Source organism: Tenrec ecaudatus, chromosome 8 (genome assembly GCF_050624435.1).
Source record: "Tenrec ecaudatus isolate mTenEca1 chromosome 8, mTenEca1.hap1, whole genome shotgun sequence".
Classification (NCBI taxonomy): Eukaryota; Metazoa; Chordata; class Mammalia; order Afrosoricida; family Tenrecidae; genus Tenrec; species Tenrec ecaudatus.
Genome location: NC_134537.1, coordinates 6,250,132 through 6,274,184, shown reverse-complemented (window position 1 = coordinate 6,274,184; position 24,053 = coordinate 6,250,132). Strand labels below are relative to the sequence as shown.

General features: G+C 50.0%; 1 protein-coding gene across 2 annotated transcripts in view; it reads right to left on the bottom strand.

Annotated features, from left to right (window-relative positions):
* Positions 1-24,053, bottom strand: part of MED12L (mediator complex subunit 12L) — a 375,484-nt gene that overhangs the window by 49,004 nt on the left and 302,427 nt on the right. The window contains exons 21-31 of one of the 2 annotated variants that reach the window (XM_075555944.1): positions 21,545-21,772; positions 20,514-20,655; positions 18,297-18,417; positions 17,116-17,217; positions 16,323-16,436; positions 14,074-14,273; positions 11,769-11,957; positions 9,315-9,389; positions 9,003-9,193; positions 7,991-8,152; positions 1,928-2,039 (exon numbers count right to left, since the gene is read on the bottom strand). In XM_075555944.1, coding sequence (XP_075412059.1) covers positions 1,928-2,039; positions 7,991-8,152; positions 9,003-9,193; positions 9,315-9,389; positions 11,769-11,957; positions 14,074-14,273; positions 16,323-16,436; positions 17,116-17,217; positions 18,297-18,417; positions 20,514-20,655; positions 21,545-21,772 — 1,636 coding nt within the window. The remainder of the gene's footprint in view (positions 1-1,927; positions 2,040-7,990; positions 8,153-9,002; positions 9,194-9,314; positions 9,390-11,768; positions 11,958-14,073; positions 14,274-16,322; positions 16,437-17,115; positions 17,218-18,296; positions 18,418-20,513; positions 20,656-21,544; positions 21,773-24,053) is intronic. The other variant, XM_075555945.1, reaches the window with a different exon arrangement.

Below are 24,053 nucleotides of genomic sequence, written 5' to 3'. Positions count from 1 at the left end.
TTTACAATACTTTATTTATTTATGGTTTCACTTGCCACAGGTGGCACGTTTTAAAGACTTTTCAAGCAGTTTTATTAGCCTAGACTTCACATATCACACAATTTAATCTATCATATTAAGATTTGTGCAGTCGTCACGGCAACCGACTTCAGAATGTCCCTACTGGTCTTATGAAGGTGTGGTCAGGCGAGGCAGAGGCAGCCCCACGTCGTGTCTCCAGGGACAAGCTTAGAGCCCTAGAACGAGTATTGTTTGGCGTTTCATTAGAGGCAGGGGCTGCCTTGTGTGGATTCGTCCTTCTTGGTGACAAGGGGCAGACGTGATGTTTTAAAAAAGCACGAAAAGCAAGGCCCCTGGGAGATCAGCCATGGGCTGATCTTGTGGAGCGGAAGGCTTCCCCACTGTCTCCGATCATGCCAAGGCAGGCCACGGACAGGCCAGCGGCTGGCATAGGAAAGCGTGGGCAGAGTTGTGGCAAAGGAGAACTATCTTTGCAGAGTTGAAAGGAGTCATGTGCAGGAAGTAACGCCGGCCCCTCAGCAGGCCAACTCCCCAAATCTCCATCAGGGAGACTGGCCACTTCCAATTCTGGCAGTTAGCTTCTACAGCACGCTGGCCTTCCTGGAGCTTCTGTGGCTCGAGTGGCAGGGGAGAGCAAAGAGCAGTGGTGAGGGCATGGATCTTTTTAAGAGGTGGTTAAACTATGGAAATACACGGCAGACGAATGATAAGTGAACACGACTGTCATTTTGCTACTGTGATGAATCGTCATGTGAAGTAGCTGATATGCAGGATGTATTGGGTGACCCCTGTGAAAGGGGGTTGTTCAACCCCCAAAGAGGTCACGACCCCCAGGATGAGAAGTCCCATGTGTGAATTTTTAGCCTCGGTCTCGTACGGGCATTTTCTGCCCAGGCATAGCGTGGTTTCCTGTGAGAAGGATCGCGCGGCTGCTATCTGAGGACTGGCTCCCTCCTGACCCACAAGTGGGAGAAGGTGGTGCCACTCGGAAAGGCGGAGTCTCTGCGTCTAATTCCATCTAGGACCCTTCAGGAGAGCGCCCGCAACAGCAGTCCACCAGGCTCTGCTGCCCTGCAATGCAAACACCCCACGTGTCCCTCCACCCACTCGACTGATGCCATGGGCTCTAATTCCTGATTTGCTACTCGGGTCCCTTGGGATACACAGAATGTGCGTGTCCCAGTGACCGGGAGAAATCTGACGGGTGAAAGGGCCAACTCCAATATTCTTGGCAATTGAACCCACATGCCTTTGGATGGTTAATCAAGAGCATGAAGGAATCCCCGGGGTGGTACAGCAGACAGGAGCCCCACTGATACCACAAAGACTCATGGCTTAAAGCCACCCAGAGGTAACCTGGAAGAAAGGCCCTAGCTGTCTGCTTCCGGAAGATCATGGCCATTGGAAACGCGATGGAGGCGGCTCTAATCTGCAGGCATTAGCTGATCACTGCATGTCAGGGCTGAGGTCATGGCCATCGGTCTATGTGCGCCAGGCAGCGGTTTGGTTCTGGTAGGGACATGGCACTGAGTTTCTGAGCCGAAAGAGCTCCAGTCCAGACCTCTCCAGATGCTAGGAGCCTTCTTTCTTGTCCTCCACACCCCCACACAGATCTTTCCAGGTCTTCTCCCAGCCCGCCGAGGTTTGGAGAGAAGTCGATTATTTAAAAGTGGGCGCAGGCGAGTGTGCAAAAGATTACCTTTCTGTCTCTAGCTATGATGTGTCTAACTAACGGTATGAGACAGTTCCCTGGCTGCTGGACGGGAGACCAGGGCACGGGCTGTGTCTCCGGCCTCCAGTCACGCCGTGTGGTGCCCTTACTAGGCTAATCTCAGTACTGGAAAGGAAAGCACGCTAGCGCCGTTAGGAAGCCATGTTCCCGGCCCAAGGGAATACTCTCCCTTACCTGATTAACTTGATTCTGGAGCGAGGTCAGGAGGCCTTCCCGTTGTTCATCTTGTCCCTTCAGGCAGGTAAGTACCAAGGACAGGAAAGGCTGCTGACTCAAGAGGGACATACTGCAAAGAAGGAGCAACGGGAGAGCTCGTTAGCAGGGACGAGTGCTTCCTAGAGCGACACTGGCACCGGGCTCTTTTCCTGCGGTGATTCGCCCTCATTTATCTTACCACAGAAACAAAGAGGGGGTGGCAATCGCCAAAGGGGACTGAAAAGTCCAATCGCCTCTCTGCAAGTAAGGTCAAAAGCCACTGTGATGCTTCCAAATTAGAGTGTTCTCTTGCCCCTCGAAGGCACCTCCACCCTCCATCCGGTTAGTCAGGCGAGGAGGGATTTGAGGACCGGGTGGGTGTTTTACATCATTAAGAGACTCAGAAATGCACAAAAGGCCTGTCCGCATTAGCACACACAGGATCAATTGTCAACCTAAAAGTTTCCTCTTATTTTAGAGTCCAGGAAACAGGTCTCCCTCTGTGTGGGTGACGGTGTGATCTAATTTCACGGCTGGTTTTCTGCTGTATTTCAGCAGGCTGCTCGAGGCTCAAACAGGTGAGACACGGCCTGCTGATTGTGCACTGCACTCGCTGGGGACCCCTAGTGTCCACACATGCACAGTGCCACAGCCTCGCTCTGTGGGTACCTGGCTTGCTTTTTAAATTTTTCATTATTATTGTTATTACTTTACATCATTTTTATTGGGGGTTCTAACAGCTCTTATAACATTCCACACATCAATTTTATCAAGCATATTTGTACATAGGTTGCCATAATTTTCTAAACATTTACTTTCTATTTGAGCCCTTGTTATCAGCTTCTCTCCCCCAATCCTCCACAGCCCTTACGGCCCCTTGATAAATTACATTTTATTTTCACATCTAGAATACATTTATTTTTAAGTTAACAGATCCTCTGTTTTTACTGAATGTAAATAATTTGAAATGTTCTTTTTGATTTTAGCATCTGTTGTTTTTCTTCGACCATTTATAAGACAGGGAAATGGCAATATATTTTATAATTCATGCATCCATCCTCTTTTAATTTTATATTCAATTGTTACCAGGTTTCAAGGCATGTGGTATAAAGAAACAGAAAGCTACTAAGGATGCTGGAAGCCAAAAATCTATTTGGCAGGTGGAATAAGCCTTTGGTGACTTCTCGCTCATCATAATTGAGGGATGGGGATAACCTGGTTACCAGACAGAGTATTGGAGAGATGACTACAGATGAAAATGATAACCCCAACTTGACTTAAAACCTCATCATTTGATCTCCCCTCTGACACATTTTGGGTTTGATCTGGTTTTGAAGTGTTTCTGTGTTTTGGTTTTCTTTTCTTCCCCTCATATTGAGATTGTTGTGTTGCATTTGGTCATCGTTTGCAGCCTTCGTGACTCTTTGCTGTGGGTTTTCCTATGTTTTTTTCAGTAGATGAAATCCAGGAGAGGTGAATCTAGAGAGAGAGCAACTGGAATAAGGGTTCCTGGGGGTGGGGGGGAATTGTTACAGCGGTGGGGGTGCAGGGTGGGGCCGGGGATAAGGAGAATTGCTATCAAGGAGTTCAAGAAGGAAGACAATGTTGGGCACTGATTGCAGCAGCAATGGTACAACGCTGCTTGATAAGAACTATGGAACGGTACGGTATCCTAAATGAAACTGTGCAGGGGGAAGAAGAAAAAGGAATCTATTTTTAAATGTATATTTGAATAGCATTTCTTCAGCTTGTAGAGAGCCGCTGTCCAATAACAGAGACAAACACAGCGCTAACATAGAAAGAAAAAAAACGTCCAAAAACGAGATGGAAGCCAAGTATTTCCATGGGGTCCATTGTGCCCCAGCAGTGCTGAGAGGCTCCGGTTCCAGAAAAAGCCTCTGTGAGACCACCTGTCCCCCGCCGGGAGGTGAGGCAACGTCGGTCTCATCAGCCAGTAGCAAATCGACCTTGAAAATTACAGTGGCGCCTTCTGGCTGGTCAAGGAGTCTGGGCAAAGATGGTTGGAGCAGCCGCCTGGCATAACAAAGTAGCTATGACACAGGGCCCCCATGAGCCCAGGCTCAGAACCAGAGAGACTGGGTTGAAACCCCGGCTTCCTGACTTCATAGGGGGTGAACCTTACTTCACCTTCCAGTACCGTGACTCCGTATCGGATCAGGAAAACAGCTGCCATGCCTGGCTTCTCTTAGAACTTTCAAAGCTCATACGGAATGTGCTTTGAACAGGGATTAGCAATTTATAACCGTCCCGGTGGCTCCGGAGAGATCATCGGAGGACTAGACACGTTCAGGAGTCTTCAGAGATGGCAGCACTGACGGCCGTCCATTTCCTTGACAGGAGGGCTGCTCAGTTCACCGTGCCTGGACTGTGAGACGAGGCTCTTGTCTTGCTCAGTAACATGGGTACTCTTATTTTAAAAAATCGTTTTACTGGGGGCTCGTACAACTCTTATCCTAATCCATCCATCCACCCATCCATCCATCCATCGTGTCAAGCACATTTGGACATTCGTTGCCCTCATCATTCTCAAAACATCTGCTTTCCACTTGAGCCTTGGTATCTGCTCCTCTTATTTCCCCTCCCTCCCTGCTCCATCCACACTGCCTCATGAACCCTTGATAATTTATAAATCATTATTATTTTATCATATCTTACACTGCCTGATGTCTCCCTTCACCCACTTTTCTGTTATACGTCCCCCAGGGAGGAGGTTATATGTAGATCCTTGTAATTGGTTCCTCCTTTCTACCCCACCTTTCCTCCATCCTCCCGGTATCGACACTCTTCCCACTGGTCCTGAAGGAATAATCCACCCTGGATTCCCTGTGTTTCTAGTTCCTATCTGTACCAGTTTATATCCTCTGGTCTAGCCAGATTTGTAAGGTAGATTTGGGATCATGATAATGGGGAGGGGGAGAGGAAGCATTTAAGAACTAGAGGAAAGTTGTGTGTTTCATCGATGCTACACTATACCCTGACTGACTTGTCTCCTCCCTGAGACCCCTCTGCAAAGGGATGTCCAGTGGCCTTGGGTCCCCGCCCCCTCATTCACAATGATATGATTTTTTGTTCTTTGAGGTCTGATACCTGATCCCTTCAACATCTCGTGATCACACAGGCAGGTGTGCTTCTTCCGTGTAGGTTTTGTTGCTTCTGGGTTAGATGGCTGCTTGTTCACCTTCAAGCCTTTAAGACCCCAGATGCTATTATCTCTTGATAGCCAAACACCATCAGCTCTCTTCACCACACTTGCTTATGCACACATTTGTCTTCAGTGTTCGTATGGCGAAGGTGAGCACACAATGATTTTTTGTTCTTTGAGGTCTGATACCTGATCCCTTCATCAACTCGTGATCACACAGGCTGGTGTGCTTCTTCCATGTAGGCTTTGTTGCTTCTGAGCTAGATGACCACTTGTTTACTTTCAAGTCTTTAAGACCTCAGGCAGTATATCTTTTGATAGCCGGGCACCATCAGCTTTCTTCAAAACATTTGCTTATATACTCGCTTTGTCTTCAGCGTTCGTGTAGGGAAGGTGAACATTATGGAAGGCCAGTTTAATAGAACAGTGTTCCTGCACTGAGGGAGTACTTGAGTGTAGGCCCTATGTCCATCAGGTACCTTAATACGAAACCTATAAATATATGCACGTAGATCTATTTTTCCATCCTCATATATAAATATATTTACATATGTACATACCTGTATTTAGGCCTCTATAAATGCCCTTTGCCTCCTAGTTTTTTCCCCTATTTCCTTTTGCTTTCCTCTTGTCCCACTACCATGCTCAGCCTTCATTTGGGTTTCAGTAATTCCTCTCGGTTACATTACCCTTGATCAATCCCTACCAGTCCTCCCACACCCTGCTTGTCACTGGTTTTGAATCACTCATTATTCCCTTGTCCCTGGGTTGGCTAACACCACTTCCTTTCACCCCCTCCCCCCTCTCCTATGTCTCCCAGGAACCATCTGTCCTGTTGTTTTCGTCTCCACATTGTTTATCTAGCCTATATAGACTTGCAGAGATAATAATATGCACAAAAAAACAAGACAAAGCAAAACAAAGGGACACAGAAAATCAAAACAATGACAGCAACAACAATAACAAAAACAATGACACACAAAATCAAAAACAACCCCCAAAAAGCCTGTAAATAGTTCAAGGTCTGTTCGTTGACCTTTAGGAGTATTTTCTGGTCAGGTCTGATGGGGTGCCATGCCCTGGCCCCAAAGTCTATTTTTGATACTCCTTTGGGACTTCTTTGCTCTGCTCCCCTTCTTGTTCTGTTGCACGCCCTTAGTGTTTTGCCTCAGTGTGGTGGGGTCAACTTGGGCACAAATCCCACACTGTGTCTCCAGTGTTGTCTCCTGGAGGGCTATGGGTCAGTGAGGGGTGTCATGTCTTGCAGTGGGGCCGGCCATATGGTCCTCTCTGTGCATTGGCTGCTCTGAGCGGGGCTATCGTCCTCAGGGGTTGGTGGGCCAGGGTATGCTCCACTCCCTTCCTCTCCCTTCATTTGCTTCCACTTCTGTCAGGGTATGGTAGGTCAGTTCCTTTCCTACCCAAAGGTCTAGTGTCATTCTCCGTGGCACTCCCTTCCAGGGTGGGGGTCAGGCTGGTTCTGGTTGGGGCCGGAACATGGGTACTTATTAAAAACTTTCATCTTGACGACTATGACATCTAGAACACGAGTCGGCAAACGGCGGCTCGAGAGCCATCTGCCCTCTCCAGCCATGGACACGTGGCTAGCAGTGAAATTGAAACTGAACACGATCCTAGCTTCACTTATAATCTTAATTCAGATTTCCCTTTTTGTTCTCCGTAAAGAGATATTTATGGCTCTCGCATAATTTTTACGTGGTCCTGAGGAGCAGGACGGGCGGATGCTGACAGCACAGGTCCTTATCTCGGGGTCTGAACTTTGTTCACTGTAAACACACGTGCCCTAAGGAAACTGAAAGCAGGCCCAGACAATTGAAAAGTAAACCGCCGGCGAGCCAGCCCTGAGGCGGAGGTCTGCAGAGGTGCCTAATCACAAATTCAGCAGCGACGTCCACAGACCTACTGCACTGTTTTGAGAACTGATGTGGGGCAGCCCCTTGCCTAGCTATTCCCTGGGGTCCTTCAAAGCCCAATTCCAGTGGACACCGGGGCGGGACCACCAGGTGAGTCTTCCGAGTGTGAGAGTTTTCTCTTGGTCTGCTCCCGAGCAGGGCCCGGTCTGCTCCCGTGCAGGGCATGGGTCTGTTCCCGTGCAGGGCCCGGTCTGCTCCCGAGCAGGGCCCGGTCTGCTCCCGTGCAGGGCATGGGTCTGCTCCCGTGCAGGGCCCGGTCTGCTCCCGAGCAGGGCACGGGTCTGCTCCCGTGCAGGGCCCGGTCTGCTCCCGAGCAGGGCCCGGTCTGCTCCCATGCAGGGCATGGGTCTGCTCCCGAGCAGGGCCCGGTCTGCTCCCGTGCAGGGCATGGGTCTGCTCCCGTGCAGGGCCCGGTCTGCTCCCGTGCAGGGCATGGGTCTGTTCCCGTGCAGGGCCCGGTCTGCTCCCGAGCAGGGCACGGGTCTGCTCCCATGCAGGGCATGGGTCTGCTCCCGAGCAGGGCCCGGTCTGCTCCCGTGCAGGGCATGGGTCTGCTCCCGTGCAGGGCCCGGTCTGCTCCCGTGCAGGGCATGGGTCTGTTCCCGTGCAGGGCCCGGTCTGCTCCCGAGCAGGGCCCGGTCTGCTCCCATGCAGGGCATGGGTCTGTTCCCGTGCAGGGCCCGGTCTGCTCCCGAGCAGGGCACGGGTCTGCTCCCGAGCAGGGCACGGGTCTGCTCCCGTGCAGGGCCCGGTCTGCTCCCGAGCAGGGCCCGGTCTGCTCCCGAGCAGGGCACGGGTCTGCTCCCGAGCAGGGCCCGGTCTGCTCCCGAGCAGGGCACGGGTCTGCTCCCGTGCAGGGCCCGGTCTGCTCCCGTGCAGGGCCCGGTCTGCTCCCGTGCGGGGCCCGGTCTGCTCCCGAGCAGGGCAAAGGCCTGCGCGCCGTACCTTTTCTGTTTCTGCCGGTCGCGCTCCTTCTTGGAAGAAGAGCCCAAGTGCTGCCCCTTCTCCAGCTCTTCCCCGGCGGCTTTCAGCACCCTCCCCTGCACGGACGTCGGCAGCCGGGCGATCAGCGGGGCCACCAGCCACACACCTCTCCGCTCCGAGGAGCTAAAAGCACAAACACGGGTGTTCAACTGCCAGCAAGCATCCTTTCCCTCTGCGAGCACAGTCCCCACCCGAACTCCAAATGCAAGCTGCCAGGCCCCGCGGTCGGCTCTGGAAACCTCTCCTATTCCTACAGGGTCTTCTTGAAGGCCGCGCATCGGCGATCCTTTCCGCCACCCCTGCGGAAGGCACGCAAACCCGGGCGGACACCACGGCGAGCCATGTTCAGAGCAGAGGCGACCTCACAACGTCTTTTCACCGAAAGAAAGGGCAGTGTCTCGCCGTGGTTCCGGCTCTCTGAGCGGTCACGCTGCGTTGCACCCGGAGACTGGGCGCTCTGTGGACAGTCAGACAATGACAGGCTCTGCGTCTGTGCACGCATGGTAGCGACCGTTCCGAAGGTCTGACAATGGGCCCGTTACACTTGAGAGTCCCGAACGAGGACGAACACGTCAACCTGTCTTCCTCGTGCCAAGTGGTATTTTCGCTCCGCCCTGTGTTTCCTGCTTCCACTTTCAGACACAAATTTCCATCAAGGTTATACATAATTGCCAGTTACTGCTCATCATAGAGGGAGCGTTTCCTGGCTCAGGAGCAGCACTGGATGTGAAGGAAATGAATCAACTACCATCCCAGGGAGTCTGGACACAGTGCAGCATGTATGTATTAGTCTGGATCCCAGCCGGCCTACCCACCAGTTAGCTTATTATTCAGTAACGGCCATCGTCACCCACGGCTATTTAGTTACATTCTTTACAAGTCTATGGCTTCCTAGAAACAAAGCAAAACGTAACTGCATTCCATCCATAAAATTTACAGTTCCACGTGAAAAACTGGCAGCGGAGTGAAGTACCTTAGGAATGTCTTTATCCCGTTCTGTCTTGTGCTGCCTGTGTCCGCACTGCCCACGCTGTTGGGGTGGAAGAAGCCCAAGCCAGAGCTGGAGGAGTGAGTGTTCAGGTCAGCTGACTGCTGGAACACCTCAATGGTCGCTTTGGCAATGTTGTCCAGGAGGTTATTCATTTCAGCCACCGATCCAGATCCCTAGTGATCGATACAAGGAGATCCATCAGCACACGTGAGCCTTCCTGTACCTTCAGATGGCAAAATGCTTCTCTGCCACTCTGAGATGACACGCCCACACAAGCGTCCCCCCTATACTCACAGGGTCCTTCAGACACTGTTTGATCATTAGCTGAAGCTCCAGCCAGGACTGCCTCAGTGTCCACTGCTCAAGATTCTGGGGAGAAGGCAGAGGTACAACATGAGGAAGGCGCCTGACCCTAAGAATCACGTCTGGCAGTGTTCCCGTTGTCAAGACAGAGTAGAATGATCAAACACACACAAGTGAGTGATCGGGACCAAACAGCGTCCAAGACTACAACTGGATTCCGTGTGGACATGAAGAATGCATGAGTTAAAGCGACTGATTCTGCTAAGCACTGGAAGTATACAAGGCAATTCTTTTTCTTCAAAAATATACTTATCTACAGATAAGTCCACAGCCCATCCCCAAGTGGTTTCAAACCTCAAATGATGCATTAAAGACAGAGCCTCCAAGAAGCTAATTTCTCATGTAACTACAATATTGACTTAAGAATTCTGGCAACTGCATATAATTTGTAGCATCTTTTTATATGCCCAGAAAGAAAGTTGGGTAATTACATGCAAAATAAGAATGGAGAAATAACCATCAGAGGTCATTACAATTGGGGGTTAGTTAGCAATGGCCAGAGAGAGAGAGAGAGAGAGAGAGAGAGAGAGAGAGAGAGAGAGAGAGAGAGAGAGAGAGAGAGAGAGAGAGAGCACGTGTGCTTACTAAACAGTAAGTCCCTGGGAGAGGTGGACCTGACGAAGAGGTTTGCAACTTGCCCGTAAGGCAAAGCTGCCCATGTTTGTGAAACAACGGAAACCACCTCTATTGTAAATGAATTCTGTATTGTGATCACCTCCACCTGTCGCCACTACAGATGTTCAAGCAAGAGGCTTTGAATCCTCTCTTGCACGACAGTGAGACTAAATAAGAATGATTACTTATGTTGTGACTTACAATCAATTGCAACTTTTATTTTCCAATTGTAGGTTGGGGGATAGTCTGCAGAGTAAGTCTGCTTTCCATCCGAGAATTTACACATATTTTGTTTCTTGGCACTGGTAGCAAGGCCTCGGTCTAACTGCGTTCTTCCTTCTTCCGCCTAGGTTCCCAGCTCCCAAGTGTCCTTCTTTCCCCGCCTCCCTCCCTGCCTTCCGCGCTTGGCATACGTGGAAACCTTAGCGTTTCCAATGGTCGACTGTCCTGCGAAGTCATTTCCCTCTGGCATTGTGACTCACTTGATGGGCCTGTCTCTTGTGGGCTTACAGTTGATCCCCTGGGGTGTGTTCAGTGCTCGTTTTGAAAGGAGTCTCAGGGCCAGGCCGGCAAGCCTGGTCTTTCCTGTGATTTTGAGTTGTGTTCTCGCGTCTCTGCCCAAGACCTTTGAATGTAATCCAATTCAGAGGACAGGTATGGGGGGTTCCCCAGGCATCGTTAAGTTCTTTTTGTCCCAGGTGAGGCGAGGGGGTGGTCTGTGTTAGTGCTTTGGAGTAATTGTTACCAGAAATCTGTTTTTCTTCACTGTTACTGGCTCCGGCGAGGAGAGGCCAAATGGTGTACCTTACATGGCCATTGGTAAGCTTTTAAGACTCCAGTCCCCAATGGATGGATGGATGGATTGTGATCAGAGCTATACGAGCCCCCAATAAAATGATTTAAAAAAAAAAGGCTCTGGTCCCAACTCCCCAAATTAGGATACACCATAGCATCATGGTAATTAGGTTAGGCCAACTGACCTAGACAACCCTGAGACTGTGATCCTGAGTGCCACCCGCCGCCCCTCCCCACCCCCACCCCCGCCCAGAGACACGTTCCCTCCCGGGAATGAGCTTGATCATGGCTAAGAAGTCTGCACCACGCTGTCCCCTGCATGCTCCACAATATTATTAGATACGGCGACAGGACCCACAGCCACACACGTCAAAACAGTCTCTCCCAAATGGATACTCCCAAGTACCATCCCATTCACCTTCAGTTGCACGTGTCTGCACGTGCGCGCTGTTTGCCGTTAGAATGGTCGCAGGATTTCGTATGGGATAGAACAGACTCGTCTTGTCTTTGACTGTGTGCCGAGAACATGACCTTAAATTCTTAAACGACACACTTAGGAGAGGATGTTTTTCAGAAGCCGGGGACTATCTGTCATGGCAAAGGGTGTTTCAAATCTTTCTTTTTAAAATGTTTTTATTAAAAGATCATTTATGGGGACTCTGACAGCTCTTCTAGCAATCCATACATCAATTATATCAGGCATATTTGTACTCAGGTTGCCATCATTATTTTCTAAAGATTGACTTTCTATAGAGCCCTTGGTATCACCTCCTCTTTTATCCTGATACCCCATGACCCCTTGATAAATGATAAATGATTATTATTTTCATATCTTACACCGAATGCTGTCTCTCTTCCCCCATGGTTTCTGTTGTTCATCCCCATGTGTGTGCTGATGTGTCGGTCACTGCGATCGGGTCCGTCCTCTTCCCCACCCCATCGCCCGTTTCACGCCCTTACAGGTGCTCCCCTTACCTGAAGAATGCGCTTGATGTGCTGCCGCTGCAGGTTGTCCCCCTCGGTGCATTCCTTCACGCCATGAGGGTAGCAGATGAGTTGCAGCAGCTTCTGCGCTTGTACGTGGGAAAGCACGGGGTCCAGGATCAGCTCTTTGTCGGTGCAGAGTCTCTCCGGCTCCCTCAGGCAGTGCTCTCCTACCCACTCCTAAAATCAACGCGCCAGTTAGACGGAGAGCCTCTGGTCGTGTGCCGCAAGTCGTATGTGCATGGTGTGTGTGCAAGAGGAGACAGGCTAACGAGGTAATTCAGTTGGAAAGAACAGCAACTTGAAACTGGGGAGAACCATCTTACAGGGACAAAAATCTATAGCCTGTTCAATCCTTAAAAATAAACTACAACAATGTGAAAAAACAATGGGAGAGATTCAAGGAGAGAAAACATTGGTATTTCAACTACACAATGGGGCCTAGCTCTATATACTACTTGTAACCAATTTTTGGGGGGGGGGAGGGAGTCTTTTTCTTTATCTGGACATTCAATAACAATGATTTATATGCACGCATGATTTTGATACACTAGATGGTATGCGTTAGCATCACCTGTAGACCTTACTTACTTAAATGCCGATGCTTAATTCAGCGTCTCTGGGGCAGACGCGCTATTGCTAGCATCTGGCAGGAAGGGAACGACCCGGTGGGAAGCCCTTTGCTCAACCCTGCACAGTGGTTTAATGCTGGAGCTATCCACGACCATCACCAAATGCCCAAGCCCCACTCTATTTACTTACTTACTTATTTATTTACACCAGTTTTATTGACATGTAATTCACATATTAAGCAAGTCAGTGGGTTGACTCTATTACAGTTATGCAATCATCCACCATCATTTTAGACCATTTTCTTCACTGCTGAGCTCATTATTATGAGCTCCCCATGTCCCCCTAGCACCCCCTGCCACAACCCTGAGAAACAACTCATCGAGGGCAGCAGTTCTCAACCTGTGGGTTGCGACCCCTTTGGGGGTCGAACGACCCTTTCACAGGGATCGCCTGATTCCTAACAGTAGCACAATGACAGTGATGAAGTAGCGATGAAAATCATGTGATGGTTGGGGTTCCCACCGCATGAGGAGCTGTGTGAAAGGGCCGCGGCGTGAGGAAGGCTGAGACCCGCTGCTCCATTTGCCGTCTCTATAGTTTCCAAGCCCCACTAGAGCCCAATGAAATCAAACTCAGTTGGTGGGACCTGGACATCAGTAAAGTTTTTTATTTTTAAAACAACATTTTTTCTCTCTTAAACTTCTCTGGTGATTCCATTGTGAAACTCTAGCTGTGAAGCAGTGCACAATGCCTTTCGACACCTGGGACACTGCTGCCACCCACAGGAACGGCTCCAGGACACCTGGGTGTAAATGCCATCCCTTCGGCGCTGTCATTACTGCCTAGCTCTGGGCTTGTGGTAGGGATAAAATATTAGCATAATACGCAAAGGGCTTTTAAAATATATATACATATAACAAAAATATATAGAGGTTTATGAAGTTTAACGAGGAGCTAAGTATTACGTGTGTCTAAATGCCTTTCAAAAGATTGCTTATTATTTCCAAGGGGGGAAAATAGTAACTCTTTGTGGAGACGCTATGCAGAGAGACCAGGAAGACACTTTGATAGTGTTAACATCACTAATAAGGGCAGAAGGGTCACCGTGTGCCTCCAGATAAGGACACAGTGTGACACCCCCCCACCCCCATAGCATCCTATCCAGGGACGTGTAGTCTGCGGCTGGTCACAGACACATCTCAACGGGGGCTTTTCGAAAGGACAGCTGGTTAGCGACTTGATGGAAAGGCCAGTTCTAGCCCAGAAAATGACAGAGCGACTCTGTTTCCAGTGAACGGAAACAAGGTGCGCAGCTCCTAAACGCAAGACAGGTTAGGCTCCTGGAGGATGAACCTGGCGCCGTGATGGGCACTGTCCTGCAGACAGGACAAACGACTGTCTCAGTGTCACATGGGCTGATTTCTGATAACTGCATTTCGCTTATGCCTCACTCAGAGGTATTAGCAAATGAAAGACAGACGTGATCTACTCTCAGGTGGTTAAGAAAAAAGGAAAAATCACTTGCAAAATTGTACAGCAAACGTGACCAAATGTAAAACGGGAAACAAACCAACGTGGTGACTTTATGGCCCTGCACCCTCTCTGGCCCCCGGAAATCATTGCCCAATAAAGCTAGCCCCATGCACAAGTTTCCGTGAGAGCGAGCGTCTCTCGTCAGAAACAGGAGTGGCTCTTTCCAAGGTCAAGGCAAACTGAAGGTTACCTGTTGGCAGATAGTCCTCAGTACGTATCTAGCGTATTCTCGTAAGTTGGCAGTTTCCATGGAGATGTTTTTGCCACAGGACTTTGGATTCTGGGAGGCAATCCAGATGTCGTCAGCATCCCCATCGCGCCGTAAACCCCTCATGGGAAAGTCGTCGCTCTTCAACGAGCTGACACTGTTACTGCCGATTTTGGCATCTCCTACATAACAGAAGCACAGAAGCACAGACTGCCAGGCGGTTCCAAACACTGACACACCTTTTGGGAAGTACGCGGGACAGCTCTCAAGGGAGCCAACTCGGCAAGCGGTATCGTGATGGCACAGCCAGGGGCTGTGAACGGATCAAGAGAACAAATGCAAGAACCCAGAGACATGAAAACGCACGCTCAAGGCAGAGGCCTAGCAGAATAGGCAGAATCGCCTCTCTTTCACTAAACTGGCAATGGCTGCCTGTAAGTCACAGCCAATATTCACAGAGCAACGATCTGACTAATGGCCAAGCATGAGTGTGTCCCGCTTCTTCTCTTCCAGTCACTCAGTTTCTACCTGCAGGCCAAGGGAAAAGCTATGCCTTAGGCCACCTAACTGTCAGCTCATGGAGCAGAGGTGTATCTCCCTGGGAAGGGAAGAGGGCAATGCAAAGGAAGGACGCCCTGCAGAGCAGGGCATTCACCCAACAGCCGCGGCCTCCGCTTTCCTCTCTGTAAACGCCTGCATTAGAAAGCCCTACCTGGGCCGTCTAGAAAGATGATGTGGTGGCAGAGGGCCAGGTGGCCTCCTCCGACCACATGAGGAGGGAGGAGAGAGAATCAACGCTCACATCGCCCCAAAGCTGATTCCTGTGAAGTGGAGGTCAGCTATGTCGCCTTCTGACCAAGTCTAACACCCACTCCACTGGGCTGGGCCATTGGTTGCAGCGGCTTCACGCAACTAACACATCATACTCATCAGATTGATTAAGGAAGCGACAAGCTACAATCAGGAAGAATCCGGGCTATCGTCCGGAGAAGCTTTTGGCATGCTGCAAGGCAGGCTTCTTCGTGGCTCTAGGCCCCTGGGTCCCCTTGGCCTCTGCTGTCCTGGGACAAGAGCCACAAAGCTCCTGGACTCTCCCCAATAAGTGCTCAGAGTCACCGTGCTCAGTCACGGAGGCTTGGTCTGAAGACGCTCAGTGCTCTAGTTCTGTACGTGAGAAGGCCTGGCTCTAGCAAAGGCTGGGGGGCATCCCACTGTGCAGGCAAATCTGTGGGCTGGAAAGCCCACCATGTGGTCGCTGCTGCTTCTCACCATCTGTGCCACATCCCGTGTTCTAGTGCACTCTCTCTCTCTCTCTCCCCTGGGTCTAAGAGGTTCCCAGAGCAGGATTCTGGGTCCCAAGGATGTGGCCTTAGTTCTTCTTTCGTGTGGTAGCAAGAGGTCATCCCTTCCAACCTCTGGGGGTGGGGGTACATGACTGACCATTTCTCTTCTTAGGATTACAAATAATCTTTTTGCATGGTCCTACCTCCACAGGACAATGTAAACTTATTTGTGTTACTAACAAGTTGTCCAACCCTCTTCGTGAAGCCCAAACACCATAGAGGCCACCCATACATACCCCCTAATCACCATACATACACACCACCCAATCATTTGGTGGGAGTCATCAGACCTTGGCGAGAAATGCCATATCAGAGCAATCCATGATACTACACAATTTCTAATAGACTCCGGGAAAGGATACCATTAGTACTGGCTTTCCAGTATTGTATGATGAAGTTAAACATATTAAGTTATATGGCATAAACTTGCTCAAGGTCACAGCCAGTTGGAACAGAGCCACTAGCATTCAAACTTGGGCTTTCTTGTTTGAAATTTAAATCTTTGGTGTCAGCCAGTGCATGAAGCTCAGACTAGCTAGTCAGATGACCACATTTGCCTTTGACCATGCCAAAGGGGAACCTTTGTCAACTGAATGAAGACAGGACAACTCTGCAGAGCTGAGGATCTAGCATACCCCAGAATAAGACACCTTGCCAACAGGATGACCCCAAAAGAGATCTATGCTTCTACCCTTCCTCAAAGTCACTGTAGGTAAAAGACAGACTTCTCCGAAAGCCTGCCTGGACTTGGACTTGGGATTTACACAAGTGAAAAAACATTTTTTTTAAAGGACCATTTCTAATGCTATGAACCGGGTGTCATCCTACATACAAGTTGTTGGGCCTCTGTGGTCATCCATCAGGAAGCTTCTGCGAGGAAGGTCTTACCAAGCATCATGATTGCTTTTAAGACAGCAAACACAGCTCCCACTTCGATGCTGTTGTGAGCAGCGGCTAAGAGGTGTCGATCGCAAGATGATCTTATTCCCGGGAAAGGCTTGCCTAGGAGAACAACAAAAGAGCTCTGTGACGGCCTCATCGCCACCAGACACAGCCGTTTGCGAGCGTCACAGTCTGCAGGGCCTTCGTTGGAAGGCCGTGGGCGCTGCACAGCCATCAGCTAGCTCGAATGGGTGCTGCCCGTAGCTCCCAAGAAATGCAGCCAGAACTGCTTAAACTCTTCTTCTAAGTGATTGGAAGGATGGCTTTGCTCACTAGAGGCGCGGCTTGTCCTGAGTCTTATACACACACACAGATGTATACAGAAATGATCTTTGAGAACAGTCTTCACTCCCACCCCAAGAATTCTCACCTCGTTCCCACTCCCCGAGCAAACGATGAACCCCCACGGCCCCAAGCTGTGACGGTGTGTTGATAATCAACATACACGGCACCTCAGAGGATGAAGCTGCCCACCAGCATGGCTTTGTCTAACAGCACAGGCATTTTAATTGTTTATCAACTCCCGATTTGCCATTTCTCAATACTTCCTGATATTGCACCACCAGGGAAAGGTGTTGGCGGCACTCCTCTGCATGACGTCATCTCCAGCCTCATCACGCCCCCCCTTCCCCCCCGCAACAAGCTCACCCAAACCTGGAGGGCCTGGCCCACGTGGCCACTATCGACGCTGACCCTGCACAAGAAAGGGCAATGGGAGATGTCTCTGCTGTGGGCTCACCCGCTGCTTGAGGTAATAGGCAGGCCTGGGGCGCCCGGAAGAGATGAAGCAGGAGGCGGCAAGTCATTCTTGCCCCCGGCTCCGCGTCGGCGTCTCCACAAGCTAGGGCGAAAGGATTGGAAAGGCAGGGTTTCTAACATACCAAGCACACATTATGGGATTTAAAACAAAATCAAAAGATCGTTGTAGGGGGGTGGGGTGGGGTGGGGGAGCTCTTATAACAATGCATACATCAAGTGTATCAAGCATTATTTGTACAATTGTATCAAGCGTTATTTGTATAGACACTGACTTTCTATTAAGCCCTTGGTGTAAGCTCCTCTTTTTTCCCTCCCTCTCCCACCCTGCTGACCCCTTCATAACTTATAAATTGCTATTAATTTCATATCTTACACTGACCGCTGTTTCCCTTTCCCCAGGGTTTCTGTTGTTTGACTCCCTGATGGTGGGGGGTAAGGTGATGGTTATGTGTTGATCATTGTGATGGATTCCCCCTTCCTCCCTGCCTCTACTCTTCTTCCCCCTACCCTCCTGGTATTGCTAGTCCCATTCCTGTTCCTAGACTCCATTAGTCGTGAGCTCTTATCTCTTATCTGTACGTGCACACACACACACACACACACACACACACACACACACACACATGCTCTGGTCTAGCCCGCAGTGAAAGGCAGGTCTGGGATCATGACAGTGGGGTGTGTTTCACTGGTGCTACACTGCGCCCTGGTTGACTCATCCCTTCGTGTGGCCCTTCTCTGAGGGGATGTCCTCCTGTCTACAGATGGGTCTTGGGTCTCTGCTCTGACCCCCCTCGTGCTCAGCACTCTGGCTTCCATTTGTTGGTTTTGGGTCTCCTACGGGATTTCTCATGAAGCACATTTGGCTGCGATCATGGACACGCATGGGACTTGCGGCGAAAAGCAAACCACTAGCTGTACTCTTCCGAGAAACCTGGCCGCTCCCTTAAAAGATAGCAGCCGTTTCCAACCATTTCCGAGGAGCTGTGTGCTGAAAAGCAGACCCTCCTCCTCCCCTTGATGCCACACGGCTCCCCAGGCACGCACCCCGGCCCACGACTTTCCCTATGCGCCCTGGCCCACTACATGCGCAGTCTTTTCCCGAGGGGCACCACCCCACCATGGGGCGATCTGAAGGCTGAGGTGTGTCAGAGGCCGCCTTACCTGCCGCTAGGAGAGAGGGCAGAGCCACGTGCTGCACTACGTCCTCCAGGGAGAAACACTGTCGTGCTATCAGAATAGCAATGAAAGTAGCTAATGAATCATGGAATGAAAGGTCACTCACCTTCAAGAGAAACATTGACACGTTTTAATACCCCAAACCCTCTCGGAGCAGAGCTAAGATCAATATCTACGAGAATGTAGCCAATACCAGCACGAGCTCAAATCCCAAAGTGAACCCGCAAGAGTTACATAACGTCCTATGATTATTATCCTCTACCGTCTTCCCCTAAGGAGGAGGCCTTGGCATGGAGCCGGGGGTTTGCTAACGGGCTACTCATTGCAAGGCTGGCGGTTCAAACCCACCAGGACTGCACAGGAGAAAGAGGAGGCTGTCCGCTGTCCGGAGCATCTCTAGAGCAGCCCCAGTGTGTTCTCTAGGCCCTCAATGAGCCGGCATAGACTTTCAAGGCAGTCAGTCAGTGGGTCTGCTCCTGCTTGGGACTGCCTCAGTGACCCAGATAAGTGTCTGCTCATCAAAAGGAAGGCAGCTCCAACCCACCCGGAGCGCCCTTGATCTGCTTCCACCCTGCAGATGCGGGCTTATCATGAGCCAGGGGTGTCTCGGCGGCAGCTCCCCACAAAAGGCCTGTGTCTCTTTTATGAGGCAAAAAGTGAGCTTATCCCAGGTCCCATTCCCATGAGAAGACAGGGAGTTTTGTTGTGCGAGTACTTAATTGAAAGGGAGAAAACAACAACAAAGCAAGTTAAGAGTCTAAAAATCCCTGAAAGGTGAAGCAGCATCAGGAATACCTCTCGGCAGAACGCTGCAAGGTGGCCGTTATGAGGAAGGACAGTAGGACGCAGGGGCGGCACACGCCGCACCTGTGGCTGCACATGAAGTCTCGGTAATGCTCTAAAATTCCTGGCAGGGACGACAAGTCACGAGCTCTCTTAGTTAGCTCGCTCTTCTCAGGGCAACTCTGAACGCTTCCGGCTGACTTACAATAATGGTAAAGGCCAGACCAGAACGAGTGGGAAAACGGATTTAACAGTGACGTGCACCTTTACAGAACTCACAAGACGGTGGCAGAAAGTAACAGCCGTGGCAATCAGAGCAGACTGCACACTGAGTCGTGCTTCATGCCAGCCACTGTGCTTGTCAAGGTACAAGAACCCACTCGTCTGGCACCACACTAGGACGAGCATCACACCGCTACCAGTCCCACTTTTACGGACGAGGGAGCCAGCAGCAGGAGTGTGGCCAGAGAAACAACCAAAGAATAAAAAATGGCGTCACATAAAGATGGGCATTTAGGCCTTTTCTGTCTGGAGATGGGATGAGTGAAAAATACACAGACACACACAACCTTAAAAAGATTAACCACAGAATGGCTATGTGATTGGCCCCCTAGTCTTGAGACGGCAGGATGAGGGCGCAAACCTTCTGGCAGAAGATAATTCAAAACAGGGCACACAGTCCTTCTATACAAAAGCCATCGGAACTAGGTGGCATGTCTTGCCCCTTGCGCTGCCAGCAGGCAGGAAGTAAGAACCAAGACAGGTGGTTAAAAAGCCCTCCCAGGATGAACACAATGGAAATGCTCTGGAAGTCTGTGTTGCATACAGCTATTTCTTCGCTGCCAGCTGGATCCAATCACTAAGGGAGTTGGACACCCTTTTTAACCCAGGCCTAGCCATTCTTACGCAGCCTGGAAAAAGCCCAGATTGGCACATACTCGGCACTGTTTTGAAAGGGAGGGCAGCTATCGTTAGTTAAATTACATACCATACTATGAAGAAGCCAGGCACTTAGTAAATATCATGACCAAACAGCTCTGAAATGACCCGGTTACAGTGGAAATTCCAGGAAACCAGAAGACTCTTGGAATTTTGGCAATAGTTTAAGGTATTCAGTGCAACCCCCCCTCCCTCCATTCCTCCCTCTTTCCCAATTTGATTAGTCCTTGGCAACTTCACTGTTTCATGGGGGGGGGGGGGGAGAGAAAGAGAGAGAGAGAGAGAGAGAGAGACAGAGAGACAGAGAGACAGAGAGACAGAGAGACAGAGAGAAGAGAATATAACATTTCATTGAAGGGCTGAACCACTTTAAAACAAACGAATGGAAAACACAAAATTACCCCCTATCAAAATATGGCAATGCGCAGTTGACATTTTTGGGGTGGGGTGGAGGATTTTTGAAATGAAGTAAAAACTTACATCGACCGTGCAGAGCACGTCATTAAAGCCCCACACGTGATTGGAAGAGCAGCAAAGAGCCTTCAGCACGCCCAGCCACTCTGAGCTAAGCACAGTACAGCACGCCGTCAGTTCAGAGGAGAAGTTGGCTATGTCATTAATCCTAGAAAATGCAAAGAACGTTTCCGAGAGCGGCTTACACTGAAGGGAGACACTAACGTGCCATCTGCTTAAAAATGGCGCATCTCGCTGTCATCGCCAAAGTGACTTTTGCTGGGATTCAAAGATGCAATAAATGCCCGCCTGTCAAATCAGCTAGTAGAAGAACTTGGGGGCAAGATCTAAGTAAGTGACTTTACATTTCTTCTAATATGTAAGGCTTGTGAGCCACAAACAGCCATTAGTATGGATGGGGATTAGCAAACGTTCAGTTCCTTGACCGTGAATCCGATGGACAGATTCACATTTAGTCAACCCTTCATGGGGGCTCAATAGAAAATTAAAAATACGAAGCAACTCAGCTCAATCCAAATATGGTATTATTAAATAAATATCAGCATTTTATTTATGTTTTCATTATATGTGTTTTGCAAATGGATAGGTAAATAGACCTCACCCAAAGCACCTCATGATAGAGTGGGGCGGGGGAGAGAACATCTGGCCTGCGAAATCATCAATACCAGCTAAGGAAGATCAGGCCCCTCACCCTCACCCTCACCCCAAAGCCGCTGGTCCAGCAACCCCTGAAGGGTGAGTTAATTAAATGTTTGCCTGGATGGCCCAGGGATCATGCTGTGGCTATCCAAATGGGCTTTGGTGGCAGCAGAAAGGTTCTCCACCCCTGGAGGGAACAATAGGCCAGAGCGTGCGGCCTCGTGGGTTAAGTCAATTATAGGGTGCACCAGAGGTAAATTCAGGAATAAAGGAAGATGAAACGCCGCAGATGGCAGTCAACTGTCTTCCCAGGTAATTACTAAAGACCTTAATTTCAAAGCAGGGATCAAAACAACAGTGCTCTGATTAATCACGAAGGCCGAGATAACCCATCTTACCTGCCGGCGTCCTGATGGCCCATACATACATTCATGAGCGTGTTGCAGACAAAGCTGTAGCGATTCGCGGCGTTGTCACTGAGGATCTTGCCCAGCATGGAGTAGTTGACGACCCGGGCCGCTGGGTTCTCAATGAAGTCCAGCATGAAGTCGGGGTCCCATCGCAAGTTGGAATTCGCAGGCACCACATTAGTGTATATGGTTTGCTTTACTTTTGAACAGGCACTACTGAGGTTATAAGAAGGCGAGTTAAAAGAACAGCAAACCAGAATAACTAGCAATTGTGATGCGTTACTAGAAAAGATTCGTATTTTGAGCTCTTAAGTGGGACTGAGTGACGGGCACTGAGCGCGGGGCTTGAAACAGTAGATGTTCCACCATTAGCTGCTGACTGGATAGATCATCACCACGGAACAATGCAATCTGGTCACTCGTCTTCAATATTTTATAGACCCTTTCTCTCTTCTAAATGCTCCGAAGATGAAAGGTTTCACTAGGGCTTCAGAACACTGTCCCTTGGCAGTGGTCAGACAACATGACTGCTTAAGGATGACAATGGATTCAGTCATATTCCGGGAGCAAGTATACATCCTGCCAAATTCTTTCTCGGGGACAGTGTGTCAGGGAAGCTTGTGTGAACGTCACTCTGGGCCAGATAGACAGCTGTGGAAAGGTCTCCACCTTCCAAGAGCGACACACCAGCTTCCACCATCCCGCACATTTTACGGGGTGAGAAGAAGCCAGCATGGCATTCCTGGAAAGAGCCCCAGTGGCCCTGAGGGTTAAGCAGTTGGTCATTACCCTCAAGGCTCATGGTTCAAACCCATCAGCTGCTCTTTAGGAAAAAGGTGGGGGCCCTGCTCCCGTCAAAAGGCACAGCCTCAGAAACCCTCCGAAGGAGCTTTACCCTGTTCTAGAGGGTCTCTGCGCATTAGGAGTAAAATTAAATGTACTGGGTGGGGTGGCACATGCCCCCTAAAAACGCATCATGGTTCTCAACAGTTCTAAAGGCCTTTTTTAAGAGGCTGGCCTCCCAAGAAAGGAGCCCTGGTGGTGGCGTGCTTTATGAGTTGGGCAGCTAATTGAAAGGTCAGAGGTTCAAATCCACAGACACACCTCCAGAAAAAAAGATGAGGCTTCCTGGTTTGATAAAGACGTACTGCCTGGGAAACGCGAAGGACTTCTCCTTCGCCCCGTCAGGTCACTCTGAGTCGGAATCAACACCCGGCAACTGGCGATGGGTTTCGGTTAAATTTTGGTCTCGCACACAAGAGCATTGTTCCAGTGACTTAGAGCTAAGTAAGATGCAGAATTTTAGAAGTGCCTGGGAGTTAGAAAGCACATAATCCAAGTTTGTTCTGCGCAGAGAGGCACAGGTGATAAAGGATTCTTCGCCTAGACCAAAAGTTGGCGCTTCGAGTTCACCCAGAAGCAGCTCAGAAGACAGGGCTAGAGGTCTGTCCCTGAAAGGTCACAGGCCTGGAGCTGGCACGGCTGGTCTGCACACTGGGGGTGGGGGCTTGGGGGGTCACCATTAGAAGGAAGTGGCCCGATGGCAGCTGACAGGAACTAGGGCACTGGAGAGTTTCTCCTGCAACCCATGTCTGCTGCCGGGCTGAAAGGATGGCTGCCTAGTCTCCGAGCTTGGATTCCACAGAAACTCAGCTCTGCTTGGCAACTGGCAGTGGAAACCAAATCACAAGCAGAGTTGGCCTTCCCAGCTCAGGTCTCAGCAGCAAACTTCTCTGTGGCGAGGTGACACAGGGGTCTTGTTGACCCCAAGTAATAGCCATAAGCAAAGCTACGTGAATACTAGACAGAAGCAATTCCCTCAAAACACCACTCTGCCCACTCCCCACAGCTAAATGCTCTAAGAAAACAGATCCAATTTGATGAGGCCCCAACTGTGACGTCGGACTACTCCTATCAAAACCACTTCAGGGGGTTATTCCGAAGTCAAGCTTCCCTTGAATTGCACAAATGTGCATGCTTAACCAGCTCTTCCAGATAAATCTAATGCCAACTAATGCTTGGGGTGCAAACAGGACTGCAGTCACCCATTAATTAGTCGCAATGACAGTTCTCCAAGGGAGCCGATGGCACAGCGGGTGACGTGTTGGGGTGCAAACCACAAAGTCAGTGTTGAATGGTCCAGCGGCTTAGCTGGAGAAAGACAGGCTTTCTGCTCCCATCAAGACTGACAGCCTCAGAGAGTCAAGGGGGCGGTCCCATGCTCTCTGGAGCGGCTCCAGGAGTCGGGTCACTTTCCTGCCACAGGGAAACACATCCCACTTTTCTCTGCTGACCTGCCGGCAGTCACTGAAAGTCTTGCAATTTGGAATAAGGGCATTCATAATATAACAAGACAGTCGTCTCTTCCCACGCCCCGCCCCCATCTTATTTTTGCTCTGTGTTCCAGTCAACTTTTCATTCACTCTTACTTATTCTGGTTATACTTTCCCACTACAGATGAAGCAAAAACACACTTTACCACTCGCTGATTCCGCCC